Genomic DNA, 12,663 nt, shown 5'->3' on the forward strand with positions numbered 1-12,663 from the left:
TTGTTGGGCATGGTTTTAGTGGTACCAGTGAACCAAGTGTGATGCTTGATATTGGGGTTCATGGTGGTAAACAGATTTGACTGCTTGACCAGAACTAACACTTAAAATGTATCACCCCCCCCCCCCTTTAAAGATTTTATTTATTGGGCGCCTGAGTTGCTCATCATCTCTGCCCTCAGCTCACATCAAGATCCCGGGGTCCTGGAATCAACTGACCCCTGCCCCCACAACTCAGCAGGAGGCCTGTTTCTCAGTCTTCCACTCCCCCTGCTTGTGTTCCCTCTCTCGCTGTCTCTCTCTCTCTTTGTGTCAAATAAGTAAATAAAATCTCTTAAAAATTTATTCATTTATTTATTTGAGAGCGAGTGAAGAAGTGAGAGAGAGAGCACCATGGGATCATGATCTGAGCTGAATGCAGATGCCCTACCTGCTGAGCCACCCAGGCACCCCTAAAGATTTTATTTTTAAGTAATCTCTGTACCCAGTGTCAGGCTCCATCTCAACCCTGAGATCAGGAGTTGATCATGCTCTGCTGTCTGAGCCAACCAGACACCCCAAAACATACTCATTCCTCTTTTGAAAAATCCCTAATGAATTGGCAGTATATTCTTAATTCCATCAGGCATAAAAAGGGCAGATGTTAAAATGACTCTCAGAAATCCTGAAACTCACCCATTTGAGTACAGATTCCTTGTTTACTCACCAAACCCCTCTGGGCCCTCCCCCCACTCCATTAATATAACTGTGGTGTAGTCATAGGCTAAAAACCTGTTGATTTCTTTTTCTTTTCTTTTTTTTTTTTTTAAAGATTTTATTTATTTGACAGACAGAAATCACAAGCAGACAGAGAGGCAGGCAGAGAGAGAGGAGGAAGCAGGCTCCCCGCTGAGCAGAGAGCCCGACGAGGGACTCGATCCCAGGACGCTGAGCCGAAGGCAGCGGCTTAACCCACTGAGCCACCCAGGCGCCCCTCTTTTTCTTTTTCTTATCTGTTGGTTTCAAATCCTCTCCCTGCAGCAAATACGAATTTGTATGTAGGTGTGAAAATTCCTGTATTACATTATATTTACATGATATTACTTGACTTAGCAGGAAAGTGTTTGGTCTTCAGTGAGTTAAGTTTCTGCCTGATTTTATCTTTATTTGCATTTACTTAGGTCAAGGCTACTACTTTCACAGAATCTGGGTGTCGTGGTGTGGTCCCCCCTCCCCCCATCCAAGGGGAAAAAAAATCCCTAAAATACTGACTGAACAAAGCAGGAAGCTTGTGCCAAGTGCTCAGCCCCTCCTATTTTTCAGGCTCACTGCACCTTCATTCTTGAGTCACCAGCGCATAATTTCTTTTTACAAGGCTCCAGATAAAATGATGTCGTTAGAATACTTCCTTTTTGGTTGTTTTAAAAAAACAAAAACCGGGACACCTGGGGGTCTTAGTCAGTGAAGCATCTGCCTTCTGCTTGGGTCATGATCCCAGGGAGTCCTGGGATGAAGCCCCCACATTGGGCTCCTTGCTCAGCTGGGAGCTTTCTTCTCCCTCCCCCACTCCCTCTGCTTGTGTTCCAGCTCTCACTGTGTCTCTTTCTGGCAAATGAATAAATAAAATCTTTTTTATGAGACTGATGCTCTATCTACTGTGCTAACGAGGCACCTAAATAAAATCTTTTAAAAAAAGCCTTCTTGAGGGCGCCTGGATGGCTCAGTGGGTTAAAGCCTCTGCTTTCAGCTCAGGTCATGGTCCAGGGTCCTGGGATCGAGCCCTGCATTGGGCTCTCTGCTCACCAGGGAGCCTGCTTCCCCCTGCTTCTCTGCCTACATGTGATCTCTGTTTGTCAAATAAATAAACAAAATCTTAAAAATAAAAAACAAAAATAAATAAAAAGCCTTCTTGGGCACCTGGGTGGCTCAGTCGGTTAAACGGCTGCCTTCAACCCAGGTCATGATCCCAGGGTCCTCCTTGTTCAGCAGGAGCTGGCTTCTCCCTCCCTCTGCCTGCCATTCCCCTGTTCGTCTCTCTGTCTCTCTCTCTCTGTCAAATAAATAAATAAAATCTTAAAAAAAAACACAACAAACCCCAGCCTCCTTATTTAAATTTCAGCTAATAGAACTGTTCTTCAAATCATCACAAGTTGGTGAAAGTGAGAAGAACATTGTTCTGGTCTATGTTTCTTTTCTTTCTTTCTTTCTTTCTTTTTTTTTTTAAAGTTTTTAACCCCAACTGACACCCTGAGATCAAGTGTGTCACATGCCCCACCGACTGAATCAGCCAGGTGCCCCTGGGCTGTTTCTGATAATTACCTGTGACATAATTAGTACAAGAAAAGTTTTGGTGGTTAATTTGTACAAAGTGAAGGAAGATGGTTAAGGATGGTTATGCACATCTTCAAAATTAAGGAAAGGCTTTTTGGTAAATGGTAGCCCAAAGTAGCCACTGTTGTTTTACACATTTTATTTTTTTTAAAAAATATTTTATTGATTTATTTGACAGACAGAGATCACAAGTAGGCAGAGAGAGAGATGGGGAAGCAGGCTCCCTGCTGAGCAGAGAGCCCGATGCGGGGCTCGATTCCAGGACCCTGGCATCACGACCTGAGCCAAAGGCAGAGGCTTTAACCCACTGAGCCACCCAGGCACCTCTGTTTTACACATTTTAGCAATAGGGTTCTAAGTAGCTAATTTTATGAGAAAAAATCTTAACTGTAATTTTAAATTAATGAATGAGTTTAGAGAAAGGGAGTATAGGGGCAGACAGGGAGGGGGAGAGAGAATGGGGCTCCTGGTTGGGGGTTGGGAGAAGGAGAGAGGGATTCTAAAGCAGGTTCCACCCCCAGCACAAGCTGACATGGGGCTTGATCCCAAGACCCTTGAGATCATGACCTGAGCCGAAATCAAGAGTCAGACACTGAACCAACTGTGCCACCCAGGTGCCCATTAACTGTAATTTTTTGTTTTTATTTTTATTTTTATTTATTTATTTATTTGACAGAGAGAGATCACAAGTAGGCAGAGAGGCAGGCAGAGAGAGAGGAGGGAGCAGGCTTCCCTGCTGAGCAGAGAGCCCGATGCGGGACTCGATTCCAGGACCCCGGGATCATGACCTGAGCCGAAGGCAGAGGCTTAACCACTGAGCCACCCAGGCACCCCAACTGTAATTTTTTAAAAGGAAGATCTATAGTATGTATAAATTGCTCACCCAAATCCTTGAAATTTTATCTTTCTACGTTCTCTGTGGGTCTTTGGCCACATTTTAGGCATTTCTATATAATTCTAAACATACATAAATTTTATGTAAACATATATAATTTTTCATTTTACTTACTTTAGTTAATACATCATAGATCTGTTCTCTGAAATGCTTTGTAGCCCTTATAAATGTCTTTTTAACAGCTGTGTATTCTGTTTCCTGGATTATTGTAATTTAAGTGTTGTGTTGTTGAATAGTTAGATTTTTATTTTTTTAAATATTTTTATTTATTTATTTGACAGACAGAGATCACAAGTAGGTGGCAGAGAGGCAGGCAGAGAGAGAGAAGGAAGCACGCTCCCTGCTGAGCAGAGAGCCCAATGCAGGGCTTGATCCCTAGACCCTGGGACCATGACCTGAACTGAAGGCAGAGGCTTAACCCACTGAGCCCTCCAGGCGCCCCTTGCTTTATCTTGATTATAGACTGTGATGGAATTTAATTCAACTTCCAGCCTAGCCTAAGGAGTTGAAACATTATCTTAATACTACTACTTTTATACTGCTACTTCATTATCTTTTTTTTTTTTTTTAAGATTTTATTTATTCATTTGACAGAGATCACAAGTAGGCAGAGGCAGGCAGAGAGAGAGAGGAGGAAACAGGCCCCCTGCTGAGCAAACAGCCCTATGTGGGGCTTGATCCCAGAACCTGGGATCACGACCGGAACCAAAGGCAGAGGCTTTAGCCCACTGACCCAGCCGGGTGCCCCTACTTCATTATCTTTTGATCTATTTTTTTCCAAGGTCAGAAGTAAGCTCTGAAATAATCCTTTCAGTTAGGGATCTGCTTTCTGCTCAGGTCATGATCTCAGGGTCCTCTGATCGAGACCCTCATGGGGGGGGGGGGTGTCTCTGCTCAGCAGGGCATCTGCTGCCCTGTGTGGGGCTCTCCTCTCAGTTGGGGGGTCTCCTGCTCTCTAGGCCGTCTCCCTGCTTGTGCTTTCTCTCTCTCTCTCAAATAAAATCTTTTAAAAGATAAAATATTTTCTTTATCTCAGTGTGATGGTTGTACTTTGTTTACAGTAAATATCTACCTGAAATATGCACTTAGGGCCACCTGAGTGGCTCAGTCATTGAGCATCTGCCTTCTGGGGTCGTGATACCAGGGTCCTGGGATTGAGCCCTGCATCAGGGTCCCTGCTTAGCAGGAAGCCTGCTTCTCCCACTCCCCCAGCTTGTGTTCCCTCTCTTGCTGTCTCTCTGTCTGTCAAATAAATAAATAAACAAACCTTTAAAAAAAAATGTGCACCTAGCTACAGCTGTTTACAGTATTGCATATTATAAATTTTTAATTAAACCTCAATAATTTGTAAGTTACATGATGGCAGTGAATTTACACTCGGGCTCAGTATGTATTAAGTTGAAAGTATGAATGTAAAAATACTTTTTATACTCTCCATTAAGTGAAATAGCATTCTAAGTGTTGGATTTTGAAGTGGGAGTTGCCTTTTCTTAGTAAATACAGAGCTATGATAATCCTGTTCAAAAAGCTTTAGAGGAAGTTACTGCCCTTGATACTAATTGTCTAGTGATACTGTTTGCTCAGTAGCAAAGACAGATGGCAGGTCCACAGGCTGCTGAATTGTTTCAATTTTTATCAGGTAAGGTCAGTGCCACAGGTTTGTCTTTTCTTAATATTTATTTTTGCTAAGTATTGCATGACTTTGTTCTGCCAGAAAAACAATTCAAGCGTACATAAATGGGAAGGAAACTCCTCTTCAGTCCCCGTCCAGTCATTTTGCCAGTCCTTTCCCTAGAGGCAGGCATTCACTCTTCACAGTTAGGTTTGTTCTTCTACACCTTTGCCCTGGAAAGGTTTGGATGTCTCAAGTAAGGCTTCAGTTCTCAAAGAGACTCCTTTAGTCTCTTGTTGTGACTCCCAGATTTTGCTATTTGCATCTACCTTCATGTAAGGGTCCCTGGGGAATACACGTGTAGGTGTGTTTATGTGTTAGGGTTTTATCAATTCTAAGAATCACTATTATTGTACATGCTTTTTTTTTTTTGTACATGCTATTATTAAGAAAGGAAAACTGCTCTTTTAACTGTAGAATACCGGACTGTCAAGCCCAATCTGATTTTAGAGATGTTAAAGCATATGGTCGGGGAGTGCTTGAATGGATGGCATAGATTGTGTGCTGTGATCCTGTATTGTTTTTTGCAACTTGCTTTGTCACTTAGTATTTCCTATAATTGCTTCATTTATACCACAGTCTGAATATATCACATTATAGCAGTTTATATTATATAATATATAAAATATATATTATATATTTTATAAATATATATTATATAAATATAAATATATAATATAAAATAAATATATATGTAAATAAATACATATATAATATGATATATTATAGCATATTAGCAGTTTCTTTATTGAGGAACTTTGTAAATTGTTTATGATAGCAAGAAAACCACTGTATCCCCCTGCCTCTGTGTATTCAAGACAGATCACGGGTGGATCACAAGAATTGGAGTGACTGGGTCATGGGGCGTGCATATTTTTAGTGTTGAGATAAATTGTTAAATTGCCTTCCAAGATAACTAACAGTGTATACTTTCAAATTAGTATGGGAGAGTGGGTACCTCTTTGTCCCATTCTTAACAGCTCTCTATGTTACCTGACTTTGTTTGAGCTTTGTGACGGCAGAGGCTTTGGTATGTAATGGAAAACCTTTCGCATTTCCTTGACTTGTGAGGTCTAGAATCTTGGGATGCTCCTTGGCAACTTCTGTTTTTTTTTTCTCCTCCGAGTTTCCTGTTCATAACCTTTTACCCACATTCTTGTCTCATCAGTGATTTTATTTTGGTGACTACTTTATGCATGGATAAAATATGTAGGCAATAGGTACTACCTTTTTTTTTAAGTGGCAGTCTCTTATTAGAACCAGTCAATAATTAATGCTACCATTTATCAGAGAAGCAGCACTGTTCTCTCAGGATTTCCCATGTTACCAGCTCCCATTTATATGCAGCGTTGAGTGTTGATGGCAGCCCAGTCTTCACAGGTCAAAGCTGGCTTCACTCTCCATTGCCAGTTAGAAACCTGCCAGAGCCAAGCATGCTGTGGAGGAGGGAGAAAGCTCTGATAGCTGTCATTGCCGCTGTCCCATTACCTTGGGAGGAGCAGTGACTGAGAGTTTGAGGGGTGTCACAGATAGGAAGGGTCTGAGAGGAGGTCAGAGCTTTTGTTTTTTGTTTTTGACCTCGTTTTAGAGTCCCCTCACCGCATCACGCTGCAGTTTGTGGCCTTTCAAGGTATGCATTACCTCTTAGGCGTGATCATCTTAAAAGTGTCTGATACAAAATTATTTCTTAAACTTTTAGAAAACGATTGTTACACAGTCTCTGATAAGTGTAGAAGATGTCAGCAGAACAGTTTGTGTATCTGACTGTTAGCTTGACAGATGGGTTTCTCAGTAGAAGTTTGAACATGAATGTCAGTGCTTGGCTTCATGGGCGAAAAAAAGATCCCTGCATAAAGGGTTTCTGTCTTGGGCTCCAACTATTACAATTTAATATTTGAAATATAAATGTCACCATAAGATTTGTATCCATCACAGGCAGTGTGTGACGTTTCCTTATAAGGGACTTTCAGAATAGAACACTGAAAAATACATTTTTTGCCAATTCTAATTGTTTTCATGTTTCTTTATCTTACAGAAAAAGATGGCAAAGCCTTTCATCCAACTTATGAGGAAAAACTGAAGCTTGTGGCACTGCATAAGCAGGTTCTTATGGGTCCATATAATCCAGACACTTGTCCTGAGGTTGGATTCTTTGATGTGTTGGGGAATGACAGGAGGTAACCGTGTTTTGTTGTATAATGACCTTAGTGAGCATAGTGGTGAGAAGAGCACGAAGTAAATTGGTTAAGATGCAGACAGCTGGTTCCTTAGCGTAGAGGAAGACTGAAACAGCCATTTTTGCTTGCAGTGTCTGGAATCTTCAGATGTGTATCTGTTTTTGGCTTGGAGATGTTTATGGGTAAATAATGTGGAAGAAGTTTACTCGTCTGATTATGAACATAAGACAAGGGCAACTTCATTTGATTCTTCCCAAGTGACATTAAAAGCAGCCACTTAAAATACAGTCACTGATTTTCTTACTGGGATGAACAGAGTTGTGATAGAAAACAATGCCCTGAGAGCTGTATTCAGTTAAGACTAAAATGTGATAGGAGGAAGGTCAGACTCAGATATCCTTTTGCTCATATGGGAATGAGCAGCAGCGCAGCTGAAGCATAGTTTCCAGCAGTGAGTGTGGCTTGTGTGTGACGTGTCTAATTTAGTGTATCAGTCATGCATCTTTGTTGAAACTCGAGTTTGGAGCCCTTTGTTGATGGTAGAATCATTCTGCATCTTAGTTGTCATTGAGAATTGTTCACATTTAGGTTGAAATTAAATCATAGTCTTACTCTCTTAGGAAGAGGAGGTAATGGCTTTCCTTGTTCTTCCCTGCAGGAGAGAATGGGCAGCCCTGGGGAGCATGTCTAGGGAGGAGGCCATGCTAGAATTTGTCAAGCTCCTACATCGCTGTTGCCATCTCTTTTCAACGTACGTCGCATCCCACAAAATAGAAAAGGAAGAGCAAGAAAAGAAAAGGTGAAGTTCGAGGACACAACATACTTTATTCCTGTGCAGCCCCAGTCCTGGTGCTTTTTTGCCTTACGGAATCACGTGTCCCACTGCCCTTGGATCCCCACCCTTTTATCTATTTATTTACTTTTAAAGACTACTTATTTTTTAGAGCTAGAGAGCATGCAAGCAGGGGGAAAGCAGAGAGAGAAGGGAAGAGAGAATTTCAAGCAGACTGAGCGCAGAGCCTGATGCAGGACTTGATCTCACGACCCTGAGATCCTGACCTCAGCCGGAATCAAGAATCTTACACTTAACCGACTGTGCCACCCAGGTGCCCCCAGATTCCCCAATTCTTACTCCAGTTGTTCAGACCTGCTGGTGTGAGCAGGTATCCATACTAGGAGTTTGAGGGGGCAGGAGCTGCTGCTTCTTTCTGGCTGTCCCTTTGAAAGGAACCACCTGTCCATCACAGCAGCATTCCTCTTGTCCTGATTATACCAAGATTTTGAGCAAACTCCACTGTAAACTCAGCCCCTCTCCCCACCCTTACCCCCTGGTCTGACACTCCGTTTGCTCTTGTTTCCCTCGAGCTTCTCAAACATTATGCCACAAATCTTGACTATATCCTGCACTGTGTGGTAGATCTTGTGGAGACATGCATATTGTCTCTGGCTCCTAGGTGGCTTATTGTTTCCAGGGGGCAGGTGAGGATGCTGCTGTTTATGTTGATGGGATTTTTTTTTTTTTTGTCATAACTGAGTTCAACAGCATTACAGTTAACACCTTATTTTGTGTGTGTGTGTGTGTGGTTTTTTTTTTTTCTCCAAGATTTATATATTTCAGAGAGTGCTGGTCGGGGTGGGGGCAGAGGGAGAGGTAGAGAGACTCTCCAGCAGACTCCCCAACCAGGGCTCTAAGTCAGCAACATACAACACTGGGTGTAATTTATTCCTGTTTAAGATGATAGGAAGTAGCTTAATACATTTTCAGAAGATTCTGGGGGTGCCTGAGTGGCTCAGTTGGTTAAGCAACTGCCTTTGGCTCAGGTCATGATCCTGGAGTCCCAGGATTGAGTCCCGCATCAGGCTCCCTGCTCGGCAGGGAGTCTGCTTCTCCCGCTGACCTTTTCTCCACTCATGCTCTTTCTCTTTCATTGTCTCTCTCACTCTCTAAAAAAGAAATAAAATTAAAAAAGAAAAGAAAAGATACTTATCCAAAGGAAAATTTTTGATTCGGGCAACCCTCTTGGGTCCCCTCCCTCTTTGGGAGTTTTGCATTGTTACTTTACTGTCGCTCAATAAACCTTGCTTTGCTGCTCAAAAAAAAAAAGTTTTGATTCATAGTGGTAAATGGAATATTTAGTAGTCATCTTAACCTGTAAAACTGCATTTTTCCTTTTAAAATGTATTTACAGGGACACTTGGGTGGCTTAATCATAAGCCTCTGCCTTTGGCTCAGGTCACAATCCTGGCATCCCCGGATCAGATCGATGCCTCCTGCATTGAGCTTCTTGCTCAGTGGGGAGTCTCCTTCCCCCTCTGTCCTTGCCCCTGCTCCTGTGTGCGTGCACTCGCTTGCTCTCTCTCTCTCTCTCTCTCAAAAGAAATAAAATCTTTTTTAAAAATATACCTCTGGGACGCCTGGGTGGCTCAGTTGGTTAAGCAGCTGCCTTCAGCTCAGGTCATGATCCCTGCGTCCTGGGATCGAGTCCCACATCGGGCTCCTTGCTCAGCAGGGAGCCTGCTTCTCCCTCTACCTCTGCCTGCCATTCTGTCTGTGCTTGCTCTCTCCCCCTCTCTCTCTCTGATAAATAAATAAAAATCTTTAAAAAAATAAAAAAAAATAAAAATAAAAATAAAAAATATACCTCTGTCATGAGGTCAAATCCAGCTAGCACCCTTTGAAAGCATTTAAGACCAGACTTCCTCCTACAGTCCCAGCTCTGGCTGTGGAACACACCTTGTCCTCTACCAGCCATGACAGGTTAAAAATAGGTCATGTTATTGCTATGTTTTGAGCCCTGGCTGTGGCTCGGATGTGCTGTTCATTACTTAGAGGAATTTGGGGAGAGAAGTGGGGTAAGTCGAGCAGTTTTCGTGGTAGGACCAAGAAAGGGTGTCCCCTCAGATCCCTCCAGAGCACCTGTATCCCATCCTCCGCTGTCCTGCCCTTCACACTGTGCTCAGCTGGCCAGCGCCCCCTGCCTTCCTCTTGCCTCCGGGCCTGTGCTCCCCAGGAGAGGGGCCGAGGGTGGGCTGGAGCTGGGTAGGGGCTGCACCTGCATTTCCAACTCTTCTTTTTCCCTTAAATTCAAAGCTTTGATAGTTTTTAATGGTCAGAAGTAATATACAGATACATGTGATACAAATATTTTTCATTTATGACAGTATGTGAAGCACAGACCAAAAACATTCCCTCCTACCTTGCTTTCTAGGACACATTTAAGGTGTATCTTTTTTTAGAAAAAGATTTATTTATTTAAATAAATAATAGCGCGAGTGCACATGCGCATGTCAGGGAGGGACAGAGAGAGAGAGAAAGTTTAGCAGACTTCTGTGTGGAGCATGGAGCCTGGCTGGGGGCTCTATCCCAGGACCCTGAGACCACAACGTAAGCCAAAGCAAGAATTGGATGCTGAACTGACTATGCCATCCAGGCGCCCCCAGTTAAGGTATTTCTTTGCAAACCTTTTCCTAGTCCCTGTTCTTTTCATTAAACAACGATATCAAGTGTCTGCGTGTCAGGCCACACAGTCATGGTTTTTTTGTGGCTACAGGCCATCCTGGTGCATTACTCATTTTAGATGCGTGCATTGAGTGCTTGTCCTATCTAGCACCGTGCTCAGCGCAGTGGATAGAGCGCTGGGAGATAGGCAGCCTTTGCCCTTGCAGGGCACAGACTTGAACAGAAGGGCAGGTGCAGTGCTGAATTTCTCACACAGATGGAATTACAAGCACAGCAGACAGTGGGAAGGGAAAGCCTACGATGCTGTGAGCATAGGTGAGGGAAACCTGCCGGGGGGTGGGCACATTGTGATCTCAGTGGTCTCTTACTAGTGGACACCTTTCTCTTCTGTGCAGCCATAATTTCTGCTGTGTTCTCACTGATTGTGAGATTGACGTCACAGGATAAATTTCTACCAATGAGGGGCGCCTGGGTGGCTCAGTGGGTTAAGCCGCTGCCTTCGGCTCAGGTCATGATCTCAGGGTCCTGGGATCGAGTCCCGCATCGGGCTCTCTGCTCAGCAGGGAGCCTGCTTCCCTCTCTCTCTCTCTGGCTGCCTCTCTGTCTACTTGTGATTTCTCTCTGTCAAATTAATAAATAAAATCTTAAAAAAAAAAATTTCTACCAATGAAGTGTATATATTTGAAATATCATTAATACAACCACATTGTTCTCTCCGAGTTGTGTCCGTTTTCACTGGGAAATCGTCTTCAGTTATGTTAGGCAGGGTTCTTGGTACAGGGCTCACCGTGTCTGTTCTGGCTTATAGGAAAGAGGAGGAAGAGCGGCGGCGGCGTGAAGAGGAGGAGAGGGAGCGTCTGCAGAAGGAGGAGGAGAAGCGCAGGAGAGAGGAGGAGGAGAGGCTGAGGCAGGAGGAAGAGGAGAGGAGGCGAGTAGAAGACGAGAGGCTCCGGCTGGAGCAGCAGAAGTAAGCGGGTCGGACAGCTTGTGTTTAAGCACAAGAGCCGGACCTCCACAGCCTCTGGGTGCCGTTCCTTGGGGGAGCTCTGGGACATGTGCACGGGGAGGGCACACCTGCCGGCGCCCGCCATTTGTACCAGTGATCTGTCCCATTTCCGAGAGGGCCTCAGCTCAAGCTTCAGTGGGTCCCCAAAATGAAAGGGCTCCGGGTTAGCTGCCAGGACCTAGGGGCTAGAGCGGGGAGCTGAGGTGGCTTGCTCTGTCCCTGGGTCCATGTGATCTTGTCTTGCTTCCCAGCTTGTGTGTCTGTCTCCTCCTCCTCCTGTTGTCTGCCTTGGTGGACACAAGGCACTGGCTGGGATCGGGGATAGCCCCAGTCCCAGAGTCCCAGGACAGGGTCTGCTCAGCGCAGCCTGTGTTAGGCATCTATTCCTCGTACAGGATTTGGGACCTGAAACTATTTCTCATTCAGGGCTGTGAGAGCAGCTGTGACACAGGGACTGGCTCTTCAGGAGGGAGCCGTGGGGACAGGGAGGAAGGGTCTGAGGTGTGGGGACTGGGGGTGGCATTTAGAGGAAACCAGAGAGCATGACCATCCATTGATGCCTCATTAACTCTTAGCAGCAGCTTAGAAAGGCTTTTGCACTAGTTGCACACCAGCCAGGGGCTGCACATCGAGGAGGAGGAATGCTGCACCTTTGGGAGTGGGCGGTGCCCCCAGTGGGCCCAGTGTTAGGGTCTATGCAGGAGTTTGTGAGATTTTGCTCATCCCTCTGCTTACGAATCTGTTTGGTGATAGATGGCTTTCCGGTCTGTGTTAAGTTGGTCACGTAACTGAGGTAGGAAGCCTGTGGTGCCTAGAGGAGAGAAAATGAGATTTAGAAAAAGAGAAATTACTGTCTCTGTACCAGGCATGCCCAGGTGCTATTTTTCCTATTGTTCTGGAAGGCAGGCTTGCTTTATTTATTTGACGGGGTAGGGGGTGGGGTGGGCAGAAAGAGAACAAAAAGGGAGAGCGGCCGAGGGAGAAGCAGACTCCCTGTGGAGCAGGGAGCCCGATGCAGGACTCAGTCCCAGGACCCTGGGATCGTGACGTGAGCTGAAGGCAGACGCCTTTCCCCTGAGCCCTGCCACCCCAGCACCCCAAAGGCAGGCTTTAAATGAAATGCTAGAGACATGGCGAGTTTCCCTC

The 12,663-nt window shown here is 44.6% G+C and overlaps 1 protein-coding gene across 2 annotated transcripts in view; it reads left to right on the forward strand.

Annotated features, from left to right (window-relative positions):
• Positions 1 to 12,663, forward strand: part of ACBD3 (acyl-CoA binding domain containing 3) — a 41,610-nt gene that overhangs the window by 15,553 nt on the left and 13,394 nt on the right. For both annotated transcript variants that reach the window (XM_059145296.1, XM_059145297.1), the window contains exons 2-4: positions 6,910 to 7,051; positions 7,710 to 7,850; positions 11,320 to 11,478. In XM_059145296.1, the coding sequence (XP_059001279.1) occupies positions 6,910 to 7,051; positions 7,710 to 7,850; positions 11,320 to 11,478 (442 nt within the window). The remainder of the gene's footprint in view (positions 1 to 6,909; positions 7,052 to 7,709; positions 7,851 to 11,319; positions 11,479 to 12,663) is intronic.

Source organism: Mustela lutreola, chromosome 14, assembly GCF_030435805.1.
Source record: "Mustela lutreola isolate mMusLut2 chromosome 14, mMusLut2.pri, whole genome shotgun sequence".
Lineage (NCBI taxonomy): Eukaryota > Metazoa > Chordata > Mammalia > Carnivora > Mustelidae > Mustela > Mustela lutreola.